The following is a 19,819-nucleotide window of genomic DNA, read 5'->3' on the forward strand; positions in this document are numbered from 1 at the left end:
CGAGTAGTTTAAAATTGATTTCAAGAACCAGTTGGTGTTAATACGCTCAAACACACACACCATTCAAACATTATGGTGTCGGCTTATAGGATGTCCTTTCATTCGTATTTTTGTAATTATTTTACCTGTAACCCAAGGCAAACTTTCACGCGTCACTGTGCTCCCAAGCACTGCATTCGAACGGCAATGGCAATATCTAGCTTACACGATTACACTTGGTCCTGCAAATGGATGCACTCGGCAGGCGGATGTGGATGCCTGGGCGGCCATTGAATTCTCCATGGCCCGGTGCTATTTTAAATTCGAGAGCGAGCTCGTTAAGTGCGTATTTTTATGACGCCATTATGATGTCTAAATATACGAGTAACAGACGCAGCCGCGTATCCGCGTATCCGGGCATCCGAGGCAAGCGGCCTGACTAACAGCCAGCCATAACAATTCTATGGCGGAATCAAGACATTTATCATAATGTTTCCCGAGCACAGCGGGTCGGGTCGGGTCGGTGTCGGGTCGGGTGGGACCGGGGCGTACAAATAATCCTCTCGGATGTTGCAAGCATCGTCTGCTTCTGAGTGTACTCGTTCCGGTTTGCCGTTGCCCGCTCCTCCGTTGCCAGCTAAGGAATATAAGAGTATAAGAAACTTAATTTGCATCCACAGCTTGCACAACGGAGGGCATTAGGTTCTCCTCCCCCAAGAGTATGCCTGACCAGAGTGCGCTGCTCGTTTAGTTTCAACTTAAACAATATTAAACTCTCCGAATCTGTTGGCTAACTGCGATGCCAATTAGTAATCGCTCATTGAATGACAACGACGGTCCCGGATGAGGACCCTTCATTTATCAAACTGCATCCATGCCCTGTCCTGTCCTGTCCTGCCCTGCCCTGCCCTGCCCCACCGTCTGGCTGCTTGCAGCTGTGGACAAACTTTTTAATGGAAAAATAAGCACTGTTGTCCAATCCAGTTGGCTCTAGCATGTATTCCAGCTCAGATTTTGTACGTACGTGGCAACTTTTTCATAGTAATTGCCTTTAAATTGCAAGCAGTCATCTTGACAATGTGCATTGATGTCGGCAGGGAATTTTCAATAATTTGTAAGATATTCGATTGTTGCGATATTGTTGCACCCCAAATTCAAGGAAAACTTACTTAAAGAAAGCCAGAAAGAAGTTGAAACTTTTTGCCCTTTATTTGGATGCTACAGTTCATCAACGTTCCTAACAGTTCCTACAGTTCCTGCCATCTCGAGACCCATCCCATCCGAATGCTTGGGATAGATTGTAGGGATTTCAAGCCTACTTACCTTTGTATATATGTATGTGAAATCAAACTACGATTAAATTGCGAGTTTACTTTACAAATACGTTTAATGTTTATTGTTCAAGCGTGTAAATAAAGCTTTGTTGCACTTTACGCATTATATGTCTGTTATTTGTATTCCATTGTAAATAAATTGCGTTTTTGATATAGTTTTCAATAACATTTTAAGTTCAACTTCTAATTACCATTTGCGGGTAGGTGTGTTATATAGGGTATCTATCATCCAAGTGTCCATTTAGGTACTCTTTTACTCTAAACTAGAGATTAGATATTTGTACGCCAATGTAGGGGGGGAAGGGGCTACAACTAAACTCTAAAATACGATCTCAGCTCTAAGCAGCCCTATACATAAAACATACATACATATATCAATAAATACATACAAATACAGTTAACATTGTTTATTGCGGTTTCATATATGTATATACATACATATGTATATTATAATATATTTTATATGTTCCCCGAATACCGTGATGTATTCATCTCTTTTGTACACGTTTACAAATATAAATATATGAATAGTTTCTGTATACATATACATATACCACTTGTGTGTATGTGGGTGTGGTTGTGTGTGTATACATACATATGTCTTCGTTTGTTTCTCTATATGTAATTTAGAACTTGTGTCACGCTTTCCCGAAGGTAATATATACAAAATCCTGGAGCAAACACCTGCGATTGCTGCTCCAGAATGTCCACCTAATATAATTTATGTAGGAAGAACAGTACTAGTCTACACTTAGTTACTTATGAACGTTATTAGTCAATACCTTTGGGACTTGGAAATATGTGCCGCCACTCCGATATACATCAGTATAAAGATATAAGCTATCAACTTTTTGATTTTCTACGGATTTTGCAACCCAACCAAAACTTTATTGTTACTTCTATGCACTCCTGTTCCCACTTAGAATCTTATAGCAGAAAAGATAGTATACATATGTTTTCTAATGCTTCAAGGATGGATATTATGGAATGTTACCAGAAGATTGCAAAGCCATGTACCTGCTACTTATAGTGGACTCTTTCAGCACAGACAGAAGGCCATCACATCACAAATCGTATCACCCATATCAAACTCCAATTCAGTACAGCTTTGTGAAGGGAGAAGAATTTAGATCCTTTAAAAGTCCCAAGTAACATTATGTCATGCACGGTGGCCGATGATCGGCTAATACTCTAGTTTGGTATACATACGTCGATATAACGTTAAGCTACTTTTATATTTTCCTAATCTATTGGGAATGCTTAACATACCCAATATTGTATTTTCTACATGGGTATGGAAAACAACATTCAACTGAATTATTTCGGAAAGATAGAGCATATAAGTCTATGAAGTGGGAACGTACAGTACTTTGGGGGGACAAGCATATCATATCTTAAAGTTTCCCACTATTGCCAACGCAGTATCCACGCATAGGTTATAGACTGTGTATATATGTATGTTTGTACCTATATATTATATCGTGGATATATGTATATCGCATGTTTTATACATGCAGTAAGTACGATAATCATGAGTGTTTATTGATATTTTTTAACCATAACATAGTAATCTTTTTTACTTATGGAGACGTAACGACTTACATCAATCGACTTACATGGAGACACTTTTATAAAGCTTGGGATCTCGATCTAAATAGTTTTGTATATATGGCATTGCACTATGCATACTCGTATTGTAATATTGTTTAGTACTAGAAATAACTTCTTCCGTTGGTTGTAACAGCCTTAGTTGTAACCAACTAAATGACTTAAAAAAAAAAAAAAAAATCCGTTGATTAATCTTTATTTGTCTTTATATCGTTATGGGAAGAATACTCGTAATATGGCTGAGTGTTTCAGTGTTCAGTGTTTTGAATGTCGAAGCTTGAAAGGCTAGGTGGTCTGGCGCGGGGAGGAGTAGTGGTGGTAGTAGTAGTAGTAGTAGTAGTTTTGGAATGTACATTATTTAAATATCAGCTTTGGACCCAAAAGTGCCGTTTCTCACAATACAAGTTCCTAATAGAAAAGTGCTCTCTGTGTGCTATTGCTAATTTGTGACAGGTTAATCGTAAGGTAAGGTAAGTACACGCTCTATATAGTTTCTATGGTTGCATGCATCTAGGTCAGATCAGCTCCAAGTAAGATGCAATCTATCTTAAGATTACAGCTTGCCGGTCGCCGGTCGCCGGAGGTGGGCATTGGCTCCACATCATACGTCCGTCTCGGTGCTGGACGTCGTCAGGGGTGCCTGGTGGGAGAGCTGCTTGTGGAGCAACGGTGGCAACGATGGGTCCAGCACAGGCAGCGACTTCTGCAGGGCAATGCTGGCCGGGGTGGTGGTGTGCTGCGACCGGGGACTGGGCGGCGTGGGCGTCGGTGTGGCCGGTATCTGGTGCCAGTTAATACTGTTCTGGGAGGTGACGTTGCGCGTCTTCCGCAGTGGCGGATTCTTGGTGGAGGTCGAGAAGGCCATGCCACGGCGCAGCGGCACTCTGGGGACCGGACACAGTACAGGCATTAGGCATTGGGGACGGTGGGGTTATTTTCATTTTCATTTTCAGTTTCAGTTTCATTTTCATTTCGGGATTTTGGTAGTCACAGGGCGATCGATGATGGCAAATGTTGGGTCGTGAGACGGTGGCGGTTCGATCAACGATACACATGTGGAAAGACGACAGATTGTATGGGGATTGTATGAGCAGGTGAGACCATAACCAGGCGGTGGTTCCCTGCCCTTCTAACTCACCTCGTTGGGCTCGGCGGCGGATAGGAAATGCCACGATGGCTGGGCGACAACAACATGTTGCCCGAGTGGCTAGTGGTCGTGCCCGGCACGAGCAGGGTATTGTTACTACAAAAGTATGGTAAAGGTTACTGTAAAGAGCAGCAGGTGGTGGTGGAGGTGGCAGCGGAGGCGCAAGAGAGCAAGCGATAGGCGGTAAAGGAAAATAATCGATCTCTAACAATCGATTCAGCGATGGAAGATCGATTGAACACAAAAGAAAATGACAAATGAACACGAATTAACACGAATGAACACTGATGCAAGGTGGAATGAATGTGGAATATGGAGGAGGCAGGGTTGCTTGTCTTGTGGAGTAATCGAGTAATCGGGGTTATCGTACACAATAAAAACGGTTTATTTGATAGGTATTTTTTCTTTTGTATAAAAGATGACTAAATTACAATACATACTACCTACATTGTTGTGTATAAATATATATGATGGCTTAATGATACAATATGATACAACATAAACGATAAACGGTGTGTGCTCGATAGTTCCTGGGAGGAATGGAACCCTCGGACACATGACTGGACGAATGCTAATCTGATGACAGTGGTGAGAGTGGTGTTGGTGGATGTGCTTGCTTTTGTTTTAGTAAGAAGCTAGTCATGATGGTCATGGTCATGGTCATGGTGGTGCGTGGTGCACTCTCTACGGGGCAACTTACGTGTGACTGTGGTGCATGTTCAGGTTGGGCAGACTCTGCCCCAGGTGGTTCAATGGCTGCACAGTCAGGGTATTCGCCGACTTGGAGCCAATGGCCCCAATCATCCCTATCTTTGCCTTGTGCAGACCGCTAATCAGTTGCTGCTTTCCCTTCCCGGCCATTCCATGGTTGCCTGTCAACGACAGATCGTCCATTGAACTGAGATTCGGAACTATAGGAAGAGTGTGGCTGAGAGTGACTTACCCGTCATCATGCCGGAGCCCTCGTCGCTCGACACGGAGTTTGTCTTCTCAAAGTCTACGGATATGTTGCGCGAATCGTTCCACTCGACGCTGCCGCTGTGGCTGTTGTTCGCACTGGATACATGGCTGCAGATGGAGGAGTTCATGGGCGACTTGCGCACCCCCAGGGAGTCGGCAGTGCCGCCGCTTGTGCCGCTGCCTCCAAAGCGGAAGCTGTCACCCACTGTGCCACCGCCGCCGCCGCCGCCGGCGCCGCGCTTCAGTCTTTGGTAGATGGTCTTGGCCCGCCACATCGCGTCGTACCAGTTTTTGGCCTCGGTGCACTGCAGCGTGAACGCTGTGGTGGCCACTTGGAACTCGTTAAGGTAGACACAGTTGATGGTGTTATTGGGAGCCATGTTGACGATTAGCTGGTCGGTTAGGTACGGCTGTCGGATGACCTTCAGGGCGCCCAAGCCCCGCTTGGCCATTGTCTTGCAGACGAGCAGTAGGTCCGTCAGGAGGAAGCAGTGCACATCGGACTTGCCCAGGTTGTCCTTGAACTTGTGGTCGCCCTCCATGAACAGGTGCCGCACATGATATGCCGGGCAGCCCCGCATGGGGGCGCACAGATCGAACATCTGGCTGTGCTGCTTGATGAGCTTGTCCAGACCCTCGTTGTTGGTGTCCTGTTAAACATGTGGCATCATGTGGCATGCATCAACCAGGGATCAGCCCCTACTCACCACAACGTCGTACGATTCGATCCGCACCATCACGCCCTTGAGCCGCTCGTTCTCCTGCCGCATCGTTAGGTGATTGTTGACGCTGCCCACAAAGTTCTCGACGCTGTGCATCATCACGTCAATGGCTTCGATCTCCTCCACGTCCCCCATGTGCTTCTTGATGGCGGCCAGCAGGAGGCTGTACTTTGTCAAGCGCTGCATCGGCCGCACGACAATGTCGGCCAGCCGCAGGCGGTTGCACATCTTCTGAGACTCGCACCACGCCAGATACGAGGTGAACAGGGGATTGTTCTGGTTGAGCTCCTTACAGTAGAACTGGCAAGTGCTCTGCTCGGCACAGTAGATCTACGACAATGGACGACAAACGTCTGCATAAAGGGAGATTGTGGCCTGAGGGAGAGCGAGAGAGAGACTCACTTTGTATGGCGCAAAGATTGAGGCGAATGCAATGAATCCCTCCTGGAAGAAGGCGCATCGCAGGGGCTCGTGGGTCATCACACTGTGTGCCACCATCGGATAGAGCCACATGGTCCAGAACTTTATGTTCGCCTCGCAGACGGCCCGCACATTGGAGAACAGACGCGCCTGGTCCACATCAATCAGCAGGCGTTCCGTCTGCACGGCCTCCAGACAAGCTAGGAAAAGCTGCAACGAAATAGCAAAGTCAGATACCTGGGGATTCCCTCTTTGGGGAGCAGACGACCCTTACATCCGTCACCGTTTGCAGGGCGTGTATGTAGTACACTTCGGTGGTGACCAGCTCCCATATGGCCGTCTGGATCTTGACCTCGCTCTCGGGCATGGCCTCGCTCTCGACGAAGTCCCGCCAGGACTTGTGCATGTTCTGCAGGTATGCCAGCGAGTTGTCGAGGTCCGGATGCTCGAAGCTGAGACCCTCCGCCCGCTGCGGCACTCCACTCCGCGAGTAGCTGTTTAGGAGCTCACACAGCTGGCTCTGCTGGGGGTTCTTGATGCCGAACAGGGAGGACCATCGCTGTTTGATCTGCTTGCCTGCCGCCACAGCTGCGTCGCTGGTCTCTTCCGTCGAGGCGGAGGGCAGCAGGCGGGGCGGCGGTTGTCGGGATCCCTTTTGGGTGGAACGGAACGGAATAGATTTACATAGTCGATCCTTGATCGATGCGATTGACTTACAAAGGAGGCCGCCTTCTGCAGTGGCTTGCGATTGGAGCCCCGTTCCGTGATGCACAAATGGTGGCCAGCCAGGTTCTCCACGTCGGTTTGCTCATCCACGGAGCTCGTTGCGGGCGAGGGACCTGCATCTAAAAAACTGGGCGTGGGATTATTGTCCGTTATCGTGATCTGCGAAAAGGTGAGGTTTCTCCGCCGCAGGGCATGGCTGAGGGCATTACTGAAAATGGACGAAAATTGGAGCCCCAGATCTTAAGGGTATTTGAGGGAACTTACAGTAGGGTTACACCTTTTGTGGCCGGTATGAATTCCTCGTCCGGATGCTGGGACGAGTCCATGCAAAACGACACGGAAAAGAACTCGGAACTGGATACCTAGGCGAAGGATGGGAGACGTTTTAGTGACAAGTAAAGGTCTTGGAAGTTCCTGGATTAAATTTGAAAGGTATCCATCGTAAACAGAATCCATAAGCTATATGTATGTACTTTCTCGAATGCGAAGCGGAACGGAGCGCGGATACGTCGAGCTTCAAGTGGTTGCCGCCGCCAAAGGGGTGCCACAGAAACTACTGAATGAGCAAACATTACGGAATATTGCCCCCGTGCTTGTGGGGCGGGCGGCGGAGCGGAATTCTCGGGAAACCAAAGAAAGGAAGGCGCCAAGCGGCAGGAGGATGAGAGAGTTGTACAACAACTTTGCTGATTAAGGCGACAAAACAAATACAGGAGAGAAATTAAAAATCTACGAGGTAGAACCCCTCCACAGAGGAATGGTGGAGGGGGGGGGGGGGGAAAGGTTTGAGTTCTGTTTGAGTTTCTCCACAAGAGTGGGGAGTGGGCTGGAGGGGTGGAGGGTTCTCCGAGCTCTCAAGGCTCTCAAGGCCTGATTATGAATCCATATTGAAGCACTCTCGACCTCCGGTCACCGGGGTGCCTCTGCCTGTTCCTCTTCCTGTATCGCGGATGCCACAACTCAAGTGCGATTCTCCTGGATGGATTATATAGTGCTCCGTTCCCTTATTTTGGCCCGCTCTCGAGTGCCGGTGTTCAGGACTCACCTCGCTGCGTGTCAATAGCGGTTTCTTGCGCTGCAGAAATGAGGATTTCTTTTTGACAGTCGCCGACGTCGTCGCCGACAGGCCTGACGGAGAAGTCAGCGGTGGGCCCGAAGTAGGCGTGCTGCTGTAGGGGCTCAACGAGGTCGCCGCAGCCTGCGCCTCGCCGCCAGGATACTGAAAGTGTTTGAAGGAGGAGGAGGAGGGTATCGAATGAGTTGTCGCTGTGCCACTGGTGGCACTGGGGCAACTACTCGTGGCCGCCGTGCCAGCCGTGGCAGCCATGGCAGGCTGCTGTGGGTGCTTTTGGTTCTGCTGATGCTGGTGCTGCTGCTGCTGTTGCTGCTGCTGCTGTTGCTGCTGATGATGGTGCAAGGAGCTGGCACTCGAGTGCACAGTGGGACGACCGGTGCCGGCAAAGCAGGCGGACGCGGCCGTTGTCGTTATGTCGAGCGTGGGCGAGAGTGAGAGCATCAGCGACGGTGCCCGACGCACGATCTGCGGTGCTTGGGTGTAAATTGTGGGTGGGTGGGGCACGGACTGGGGCACGGACTGGGGCGCCAGTACTGAAAGCGGACAAACTCTCGCCGGATCGTTCTTTTCCGTCTGTTTTCGGATGGGAGTAGGGGCAGCGGGTGGAGGGTGAGGGGTTCAAGCGGTTGGCAAATAAACAAAACGTGAAGTAAAAGATAGAGTAGGAAGAGAGAGAGGTAGAGAGGCACAGACATAGAGGGGGAGAGAGAGAGAGAAAGGAAGAGAACACAGAATAGTCGTTAGGCGTTTCAAAAGGATTTCAATCGATTCTACAGTGGAAATTAGAGATTATCAAAGTGAAGAAAATAGTAAAAAAAATATGAGAATACGAATATTAATAGTCGATTATTCTGATGAAACGCTACTCCGACTATTATTCCGATTAATCGCTACTCCCACTATTAATGAAGCTACTTCAATAATTATTCCGATAAATGACTAGTCTGACTATCGATAACAATATTTATTCGGAATAAAATACTTATTACATGCAGCATCTACATATTTCATCACTATTTTCCAATAACTAGTCCTCGACTTGGATATTACAATCTACAAGCTCCCAAAGACACGACGGATATAGTACCCTTATCTATAGCCAGTGCGTGGTGTCCCAAACAGTTTCTACTACCAATTGAATGGCTTCCTTAATCCACGACAAGTTTATTGGCTTAACTTTGGCAAGAGAAAATTGCATCGATTCAACGAGAGAGCGTAAGGGGTTCTCTGCGGGTGCTGCTGTCAGTGGGAACTAAACTGCTATCCGTGCTAAAAAGTTGTAAATGATAACAGAGACCGGGCAGAGAAGGAGAGAAAAGTGGAAGAAGTCCCTCTCTAAATCATAGAAAAGTCACGTACTTCTACTGTTGAAAAGTGACAGCTAAAGGAACAAGGATTTTTCCCAATGAATAACAGCCAGCACAGAAGAGGGAAGGACGACCGAGGCATTGGATACCCTTGCAGAGCCATAGTTGTGGTAGATCAAAGGCACAGACAGACAGACAGACAGACATACAGACATACAGACAGACAGATACACGGATGATCCAGAATATAGTGTGTATATGTTTTATAGAGTACAAAAAGCAAAGGGCATCTCAGGTGAAGTGCAAAACTTAAAACGAATATTAACAGTAACGGCATCAATAGCAGTGGAAGCAAAGGAAGCAAAGGCAGTCAAAATCAAAGTGAAACCAAAGTGAAAACACATTAACAAATGAGAAATGAGAAACGCATTAAGGAGACACTACGGATAATCCTCGAGCGGCAACCCGTCGGCATCTACAGGACTAGGCGCCTACGTACACTACATTTAACAGACTACAAAGGATGGAGGGTGGCAGGACCTGTGGTCATCCATGACATCGTCACTTACCGCATGGGGCTGCCGGCCAAGCGCCGTCGGTGTCGTTGCTGCCGCCTGATGATGATGCTGATGCTGATGCTGATGCCCGGAGGACACCCCAGGTGCCCCAGATGCCCCAGGTGCCTGGACCACCGATGTTGTTGCTGCAGTCCCCCCGGGCCCGTGCTGGCAGGCCACCACCGTGTCGAGGCCATCCAAGTGCGTGAGGCTTTTCGATTTCAGCTGCAAATGGAAATTAAAAGCGGTCTGAAATCAATCAGGCGTTCCTCTCTCTCTCTCTCTCTCTCTCACTCGGATATTGATAATTGAATATGGGGAATATTGTTGGCATTGGCATTGGATTGTCGAGAGCTTTTTATTATACATATTTCAATGGTTGCGCATGAGGCGTTGTATGATTTTGCACATCAAAAAATTCAAATAAAATGCCATCGGCATGCCGGTGCTTTAAAATAAATTCCTGTGAATGTTTTTATGGGACTCATGATTTGGGCAGTTTTCCTGCAACAAATTTTGGTATTTCTTCAAAACAAAAACAGATTAAATGAAGTAATATTCAATATAGAATGCAATCTCCCGGGAAGTGCATTCAAAGGGCGACGAATCCTTATGGGATTACCAGAGTACATATTTCGCGCTTTAAGCGTACAATGTTATTCCTAATGCCCCTGGGGTGCCTCTTGCCGGAAAAATAAATTGCTGCCAGCAGTCGGCGGCAGTAGCCAAAAGGGCACGAGAGATGCATCGAGAACAAAAAGATTGCGCCAGCAGGGCCAAGGGCCCTAGACGTGTCCTAGAAGACTTCCTGTCCTGTGTCCTGTCCTCGCCTAATGCACTGAGATTACATCAGTCAAGAGCCACCGACTGCCCTCCCACCGCCCCAGTGTCAGTGGCAAAGTCAATGCCGCCGCCGCCGTCGCCGCCGCTCTTGGCCCCCTCTGGGTTCCGTAGTCAAGGACTCGGCAGTGATTTACACATTTCAGTGGCACTCTCGAGGAAAATCCTTGTATCTGAAATGGCATCGACCACAGCCACTGACAGGGACTAAATAAAATCATTACCGGCTATGCAACATCCAAAAATGTAGTGTTCCTTTGATCCGAATGGCAATAGAGAGCACTCCTGGAGAGGCAGTAGTATTCAAATGTCTGGCTCTATTCTATATTTCCACTTGGAATGGAGGGAAGCTTACCGCCCAATTTCTGGCTGCAGAGATTTAAGCCCCTGCCGAGGGACACTCCCCCGCACAGGACTCCCCCTCGTAGGGTGTGCGGAGTGGAGTCTGTTCAAGGATGCGCGTGCCGTTCTGATACAGTCTCGTCTGTAGTCCTATTCCTGCTGACGACAATAATTCACAATGCCCTGCTTTCTGCTTTCCACTTTCTACTTTCTACTTTCTGCTTTTGGCCATTTCCAGCGTCGTCCCTTGCCCTTTACTCTGGTTTATGGTTTTTGTTTCCTGTTTTATCGTGAATTGTTGTTCTCCCACTGGGTACCCGGTATCAGAGGGGTCTCTTGGAGCCGTGCAGGCAGAGAGAGGGTGTTGCCTCTGTTCTCGGAGGAGGTATCGCCCCAGTCGGGACACTCTCTCTGTCCTTCTCTCTCTCTCGTTCCCTGCTTATGGCCTTGTCTAGCAAGCATTTTGGCCCTGTGCTTCTGACGCTCTCTTTTGTTCTCATAACAAAACAAAACATTTTGGTATTGTTTGGGGAAATCATAATTTCATAATTTCTGCCCGGAAGAAGGACACTTAATGGGTTAACAAAGTATTCATTCTAAATTAGGACTTGGACTCGTAATATTTCGCACCTTTAAAGCCGCTAACGATTTCCCTTTAGGCGCCCTTTCAGCAGCATCTTGACCACGGCATTTTCATGTACAATCCCCCTCCCTTTCGGAGCCGGGCCGGGGCCGGGGCCGGGGTCAGGGATCGTTCCCACGACACGCACAACAGCGAAAATCACTTTGGTCCCTGCACCCAAACACGACGCGCTGCCAGAGCAAACACGCCAAGACATGGGTCCACAAGGACCTCTGGTCGCCAGGACACAAAAGTGGGTGTCGAATTTCAAGATTCGCCTACCGCAAGGGTACTCGTCGACGATGAGGTGCTTTACAGTGCATAAAAAGCGATTTTAGTATTATTTGGTAGGGTTTTAATGAGAGTATATGTGAGTATGAGATGGTCCTTGGAATCATTCAACTAAAACGATTGATCTTACACTTATATGTATGTAGATGTAGGCACTCTCGAATCAAGGCACCTTCAAATGATAAATTGATAAATTAAATATGGTATAAATTGCAGTAAGAATTCGGCTTACGATACCTGGGAGGGGCTCTCTATTCACTTAAACAAATACAAATGGGATTAAATGATAAATACATTCTATGAACGTGCATTCAGTACGGGAAAAACGTTAAATATAAAGGAAAAGCCGAGGATTTGATACACACACCACAAACCTACGAGCATGAAGCTCTACGATGCTGCTGCTGCTGCAAGATTCAGTGATGGAACGATGACACGTCCATTGAATCTCTGAATGAATAACCGAGCCTGAATCTGAGCCTAAGACTGAGACTGTGCCTGTGGCTGTGGCTGGTGCTGTGTCTCCACTCCACTCACAGCTTTGTGTGTGTGTGTGTGTGTGTGTGTGTGTGTGGCGGGCACGTCCTTGGGGGAATGGATGCTGCCGCAGCGACGGAGACTAAGCGGACAAATCGTTGATGCAATTTACTGCTTGACTGCATTTGCGCTAATGCCCCTAAATGTCCTCCGGAGGACAATTGAATCCTCACAGACACACATATTCATGCGGGTCTACCATGCATTCACGTTCTTGTTCATGCTTCGTACGCGTAATACACTCGTGTGTAGTCCACATCTCGCAATTCGCATTTATTATAATATTTAATATAATATTTATGTTATGCGTGGTCGTTAGAGGCGCTTATTGCAATTCCATTCAGGCATTCAAGCATTAAAGCCGTTGACAAAACGAACCAAATTCAATAAATGATTCAATTCAATATCATTTGCAATGAATAATGGATTCACCTATACTCGTAAATGCATATGTACGTATATTAATTGACGATTATAATCTGATGGCTTATACAATGTATTTCACATTTTAGGATCGCCATTCTTTCGCTCTATGCGGATGATGGAATGAGCAAGGAATCGTCCTTTATCAATCCAGAGGTTTCTCCAAATGGAGAGTTTATTCTAGGACAACCAATGGGTACGTCCGAGAGTGCAAAAACAAAATATGTACGGGCGTGTGTGCTGTCGAGGCTGGGAGCGAGAGGGCAAAAACCAAATACATGTCGTGTGCGTGTGCGTGACGAAGAAAATTAATCTTGCACATTGCCCTAAATTGTTGTTGCTCCCAGAGCCAGAGTTTATACGATAAAGGTTTTCTGTTATTTGAAAATTATATAATTCAATAAAGCAGAAACCAAGAAACGAAAAGGCAAACGAAGGAAAACTCGGAAAAACTCAGGAAAGCAAGCAAGGAGGAGAAACCAAAGGAAAAGTGGAAATAAAATAGAAATACCCGAATGGTGGGGTGGTATAAAATCTGTTTATTCTCATTTCTTAAAGCAAACATTTGCTTCGGCTCCTTCATGAACATGCTCCATGGCCCATGGAGCAGGACCTGCTCCTCCACTCACCTGCAGCTTGCTGCTGGGCGGCGAGACGACCAGGCAAATCTTCATGGTGGCCCGCAGGAACTCCTCCCGCTTCGTGCCCAGGTCCGGGGTCACGGCGCCCGGCGAGGTGACGGCCGACTGCTTCAGGGGCGAGCCCCGCTTGGGCGAGGAGGCGGTGGGCAGGAAGGGATTGAGACTCCGCACCAGACTGCCAGAATGGAACCGGCCGCCGCTCTCCTGCTGGGTGCCGGCGGGTGGCGAGGCCGACGGCGGGGGCTGGGACTGGGCGACGGGCGCATGGTGCAGCAGACGAGTGGGCGAATTCAGGCTGAAAAGCTTGCGCCTGTGCCGTCCGGGCGTCGAGGAGGAGCTGGAGGCTGGACTGGGACTCGGCCCAGGGGGACAGCTGACGCCGCTCTCGCTGTGCGTCGACTCCTGGGACCCGGCGCGACTGTAGGCGGGGGTCGGCAGCTGGGCGGACCGCGTGCCAGCGGCACTGGCATTGTACTTCACGGACGTCACGTTCCCATCCAGCTGCAGCTCCTCCATCGGCTCCAGGCCATCTTCCTCGTAGGTGCTGTGGTAGGTGCGGGCTGTGATCTCCGGCAGGAAGGGGTTGTTCGGGGAGGTCAGCGTGTACTGGTAGTAGCCGCCTCCGGCCTCGCCGCTCTCCACCGGCAGCGTGCTGCCCGCGTCCGTGGCATCGGTCTCATCGGGTGTGCTCTCCTCTGGGAAGGAGCCACCGTGGAAGCCCACACCGCTGCTGCTGGACAGCGGCCCGTGGGCGCCCATCTGCTCCCACTCCCCCGAGGAGGAGTTGTGCGAGGAGGCGGTAAAGCCCTCGTTCGAATGCCCCTGGCAGCTCCTCGAGCTCTCGTTGCTGCTCTTGAACAGGAAGTTCTGGAGTCGTGTGAGCCGCACGGAGCTGCTCTCGCTGGTGAGGCTGCAGCTCCGGCTGCCGCTGGCCGGTGCCGAGGATGTGGTCGTTGTAATGGATATCGGCTGCTGGTCGCTCCGATTGCTGCTCTGTGTCTCCAGGCGTCGCTTGCTACGCTCTTGTGCATCCAATCCTGTTCCTGTTGCTGCTCCCGCACCCGCACCCGCACTCGCAGTCGCACCCGCACCGTTGGCCGTGCTCACCTCTCCGCCCATGGATGCGGTGGTCGTCTGTTGGCCACAGGCCCAGTAGAAGACGCTCGTCTGGGAGCCGCTCAGATCTCCCAGCTCGCAGTTGCTCTCCAGGGAGGTGCTCGAGTTGGTGGTGGCGACGCTGCTCAGGTGCCGGTAGGCGTACTCCGGGGGCGTGCACTCGTCGGGGCTGTCCAGCAGCAAAGCGGGATTGATGTGTCCGCCGAGGCCCACACCGGGCAGATGGAGCTGGCTGAGGGCGAAGGCCGAGGGGGGCCTGCCACCGACCAGGTTGTTGTTCTCCGACGACAGCGGCAGCGGCAGCGGCAGCGGTGGAGTGGCACGGCTCTTGGCCTGTAGCTCTTCCGGCGTGGGCTCCTGACGCTTGATCTCCAGCGACCGATGGTCGCCGCGGCGGAAGGAGCGTCGCAGCCGCTCGGCGAATTTCGATTGCTTGGGTGGCTTGTCCTTGGGCGGCTTCTCCTTGACCTTGCCGCCAAGCAGACTTGTTGCCCGTTCAGTCTTTTCTTTGCGCGTCTCCTCCTTCTCCAGGAGTTTCTCGTGCATTGGAGCGATGGTTGAGGACCTGGTCTCCGTCTCCGTCGCCGTCTCCGTCTCCGTTTGCGTCTCTGTTTGTGTCCGCGGATATGGGTTGGGGCTGGGGTGTGGTTGAGGCTGTGGGGCCTTGGTGTTTCTGGCTCTGGCTCTGGCTAAGGCCGGGCTCTGGTTGCTGGTTGCTAATGTAATTGGTGGCCCCGCAAAGCCACCACCCATTACGGCCGCACTTTGCCGTGATGTTGGGAGGGTCTCGAGCCTCCTTCTGCAGTCGTCTCCTTCCCCGTGTACCCTCGTATTCCTGTATTCCTGTATCCCAGTAGCCCAGTATCCCTGTATCCCTGTGGCGTGTGGCGGGATATAAAACACCCGATGGTTGTTGGTTCTTAAATTTGTCTATTCACTAAATCGTAAATCGTAATTTATGAAGCGTTGATTTTCCCCAACGAAACACACATTACGTGTATTCGTATTTCGTAAACCTTATTCTAGGTATCCTTTAAAGCGTCCTAAATATATATTGTATTGTGTGTGTCCTTCACAAGTAGAAGGATGCTATTGCTTATTCTATTATTTGGTTGTTCGATGGTTTGCTGAAAATGGGAGAGAAAAGAATAGGAAAATGTTTAAAATTTGTGTGTTTTCTTTTAAAGGCGAGAGGTTCTATGTGATGCGGCGGCGGCCCCCCTTCTTCGACCTGACTTCCCGACCCATACGATTATCCTTAAGCCTACCAAATGGTAGCCCTTCTGTAGTACATAGTTCAGGAAAAAGTGCTTTAAATGTTGTGCAAACGAGTCTCACGTGAGTGTATTCTATTTGGGATCTCTTTGGGGATCGTTGCTTCGAATGCAGACCTCTAAATACCTCTACACTCAAATGTCCATCGAGTATTCCCTCTTAGAAAGCACTTTGGGTAACTACAGGGTGAAGCACTCTTCAAACAAAATGAATGTAAATTCCATAATTTAATTAAAAAATCAATTTATTGGCGCAACCATCGCTCGGAAATTTTCATGAAAGTTTTTTCCTTTTTCCTATTTTGGGATTAGTTTTTCTATATTTTTCGATTTCGTTTTTTTTTTCTATGGGAAATGAAAACTTTTGGGGTTTCACGTGCACATGGGGGGCACATGGGGGTGCACATGGGGGTGCACATGGGGGCACATTGGGGCACATTGGGGAAACGTGTTAGCATTTCAAATGAAGGGCGAGACACGAATTTTACCATAATTTTGCCAATCTGGATGCCAATCGATGGAAATATAAGAGAACTTTAATGAATGTGCATATATTTTGGATGTCCAACCCCTTGGCTAAACGGAGGGGAGGAGCCCTACCCATCTGGTGTTCCAACAGAGCGAAGAGAGGATTTAATAAGTGCAGCCACCGCCATGGAATGGACTCGTGGAACACATCCATTAAGTCCCTTAGTCCCTAGTCTCTGGCCTCGAATGCCCTTTGAGGAATCCCCGATTTTCGAAACAAATCGATGTGCACATTTATCTCGTAATCGTATTCAAAGGTGCATCTGTCCTCGTGGCTCCGATCCAATCTCTTCTATCTCGGGAAATGCAAATAGCAAATTGCAAATGCTGTATGGCCATAAAATATGGAAAACAAGAATCGAATAAGCCCGGGAGCACATTAATCTGCTTTCGGTTTACGAGTATCGTATCTCTCTCTCTCTCTCGTTCTCGTTCTCGTTCTCATTCTCATTCTCACTCTCATTGCCCGTAGATATCAGATATGTTATTGTTAAGGTCACGAAAAGATTACCAAGACGAGGATTCATGGAGGCTCTTTCAGCAATCCTTTGGGGAATCTTTTTTCGAGCCAACGAAAACTTGGCCATAAAGTGGTTCGGAAAGCTTTATTGTTATTAATATTATTTGGCCATAAATACGAATACGCTCGGATACGGATAAGGACAGCGATACCAATAGGCAAACATGCTCGTCAGAGTGGGGTGCCGGGCCCCCGGCCTCCCTGCACCCCCCGCTGCTGCACATAACATAAATCATTGCACACGCCTGGACGCCTCTCGAGCACGCGACGTGGCCCGCCGACGTGGATGTGTGCGTCTGCTTGGGCCTAGACCAAAATAATGTATAATTAAGCCCCGAGGCAGGGACACAGACGGAGACGCAGACGGAGACGGAGACGGTGTTTTGGGGCTGGTCTTTAATAAAGTCCACCATCCTTCATGCCCCACAGTGGCCACAGTGGTGGTGGTGTTGGTGGGGGGGGCCGTCAGAAGTGTGGCTGGCGGCATATTGCCCGATTGAGTGTGCCCCCGCCTCCTCCTGGCGTTCCCTTAATTGGAGTGCAGTTTCGTGGCTCAGAAGAAGACATCCAGCGCGAAGTAAGGCAGTTTTCATAAGAGTCCCATTTCAGCATGAACCTATTCCCTATTTAGAGTGGAATATCGCATTCAAAGACCCTGGACCCTAAAAAATAAGCGCACGACCCAAGGGTAGCTCTCTCGGTGGAGACCTGACACCTCCTCCGAAACAAGCATCCTCCTCGTTCACGTTGAATAATTGTAACCTATTTTCCAGCAATTTAAATATTCTATGCTGTGGAGGAGGTGCTGTCCCCAAGGAGTGGGTTCTCGCAGCGAATCACGGCAGAGCCCAAGATAAGCGACCGAGCGAGCGAGCGAGCGAGCGAGCGAGCATGTTGTTCTCCTTCATTAAATTAAATTAAATGTGTGTCTTGCGATTAAATTTTATATTCAACCCAAACCCCCAAACCCCAACCCCAACACCAACCCCAACCCAAGCCCAAGCGACGCGTCGCTCGCCTGCTCGTCCGGATGTGGGTCGCGACGTGCGAGAGAGAGAGAGGGAGAGAGGGAGTTCAAGGCGCTTTTCGATTTCAGTGGAGCTGCCAAATCCGTCCGACAACGACAACGACAGCGCCACAGCGCCACAGCGAGCACCACAACAACGGACAGTGAAGCGCCGTCATTTCCGCTGCCTGTCAGAGCAGCAAAAATTTAATTTTTATGGTTATGATGTCATCAGCATAAGAGGCAGAGAGCCAGAACCAGAACCAGAACCGAAACCGAAACCAGTGCCACAGCCTGTGCCCCTGCCTGTGCCACAGCCTGAGCCCCTGCCTGTGCCATTTGCAGCGACAGAGCCACAGAGTCCATGCTGACGCAGTCGTGAAAACAGACGTGAAACCCATACAAATTGGCCCCGCAATACAGTGGAGTCGTCCGCTTCTTGGTCTAAGCACAACGCGTACTCCAGGACCCTGAGGGAATGCTACACCTTTTTGGAGGGGAGGCGATTAATGCGTGGCAGGATTTATACGAGCTGTTGACCAGCCAGCAAGCAGCCCCACACCAGTACCAGCGGTGCAGTGTCTATAAATAGACTTCGAAGACTGAACTTCGCAAATGCCCCCCAGGCCACAAGCCAGGGCCACACTTTTTATGTGGTAATGTTACATTTTGCTGAGCAATCAAAGGCGCAGCACAACTTTCCTTTGTGCGGTGGAAGGAGCCGAAGAAGGAGACAAACCGCATCCGGGGCCAACTTGCACCAGGAGTTTGATCGATAAGCCTGTCCCCCCCTGTATAACCCCCTGACAGACAGACAGACAGACAGACAGCTGGGGCACCACCAGAGAAGTCAACCGTCGCCTCATCCGTGTCCCGTGTCAAAGCTGAAGTTTAATCTTTTGGGCTGGCGACACATTGGGCCAGAATTGATTTTTAAAGCGGAAAGGGGGCCCGGGGGGCCCGGGGGCTATGGGGCTGTGGGATTGGGAGGGGACTCGATATCTTGGGACCCGGGCTCTGATTTATGCAAAGGGGTCTGTCAACTTTTGCAGCAAAACCCCCTAAGGCGAAACAAAAACAGAACTGAAGTGAAGAGAAGAGCAGAGCATACCACGGCCATGCCCGCCTGCAAGTGAAACAATACCGATAGGGAGAACATCCATCATAATATTGTCTTTTGGGGGGCGCCACTCCACACCACTCCACACCACACCACACCCTCTCCCCTGTGGCATCGATTGCCACCTGTACAGTACTTACCTCGCGTTGATTCCCTAATGGGAGCTCCTCTTCGATTCCGATTCCGATTGCGATTGCGATTCCGAATGCGATTGCGATTGCGGTTTCGACCTCCTGGCTTTTCTTTTCTTTTTCCGAGTCCTCTTTCTTTTGTCTGGTCGGGACTGTTGGTGCGGCTGCGTCTGCGTCTGCTCCTGCTCCAGCCGCCACCCGCCGCACATTTATTTTTTGCAATTTGGTTGGTTCTCGGTTTTTTTTTTTTTTATTTTGGTTTTTGTTTTACGTTTGCTGGTTTTCCCGGTTCACGGCACAGCCTATGACACGGGTACACACATAAACTTAAATACAAACGGACACGGGGGAGACACGGCTACGGCTACGGCTACGGATACGGATACGGAGAAGGGCCTTATTCGAAAAAAGTACTCAAGAGAGCAGAGCATCCGACGAAGGAGGCCGGCCGCCAGTAGAGACAAGAGTCTCCCCTGGATTTGGGGGGTACGCAAATGAGTTTATTGCTGGCAATAAACCCCCTTAATGCCCCTTCACGAGAGACTTCGGTGCAATATTTCATTTGGATTTGAAAAGTTACCTGCAAAGAGAGA

The 19,819-nt window shown here is 49.3% G+C and overlaps 1 protein-coding gene across 9 annotated transcripts in view; it reads right to left on the reverse strand.

The window, feature by feature from the left end:
* Nucleotides 1-1,434: 1,434 nt before the first annotated feature.
* Nucleotides 1,435-19,819, reverse strand: part of LOC6900419 (uncharacterized) — a 43,488-nt gene continuing 25,103 nt past the window's right edge. For 4 of the 9 annotated variants that reach the window (XM_015187235.2, XM_033382275.1, XM_015187233.2 and 1 more), the window contains 11 exons: nt 9,848-10,060; nt 7,942-8,544; nt 7,161-7,258; nt 6,888-7,104; nt 6,445-6,822; nt 6,153-6,380; nt 5,736-6,080; nt 5,012-5,678; nt 4,769-4,940; nt 4,060-4,164; nt 1,435-3,805 (listed from right to left, as the gene is read on the reverse strand). In XM_015187235.2, coding sequence (XP_015042721.2) covers nt 3,523-3,805; nt 4,060-4,164; nt 4,769-4,940; nt 5,012-5,678; nt 5,736-6,080; nt 6,153-6,380; nt 6,445-6,822; nt 6,888-7,104; nt 7,161-7,258; nt 7,942-8,544; nt 9,848-10,060 — 3,309 coding nt within the window. In that variant the 3' untranslated portion in view covers nt 1,435-3,522. Of the gene's footprint in view, nt 3,806-4,059; nt 4,165-4,768; nt 4,941-5,011; nt 5,679-5,735; nt 6,081-6,152; nt 6,381-6,444; nt 6,823-6,887; nt 7,105-7,160; nt 7,259-7,941; nt 8,545-9,847; nt 10,061-13,519; nt 15,775-19,235; nt 19,592-19,819 lie in introns of those variants that run through there. The other 5 variants (XM_015187236.2, XM_015187231.2, XM_015187237.2 and 2 more) reach the window with 5 other exon arrangements.

This window comes from Drosophila pseudoobscura, chromosome X, assembly GCF_009870125.1.
Source record: "Drosophila pseudoobscura strain MV-25-SWS-2005 chromosome X, UCI_Dpse_MV25, whole genome shotgun sequence".
Taxonomy (NCBI): Eukaryota; Metazoa; Arthropoda; class Insecta; order Diptera; family Drosophilidae; genus Drosophila; species Drosophila pseudoobscura.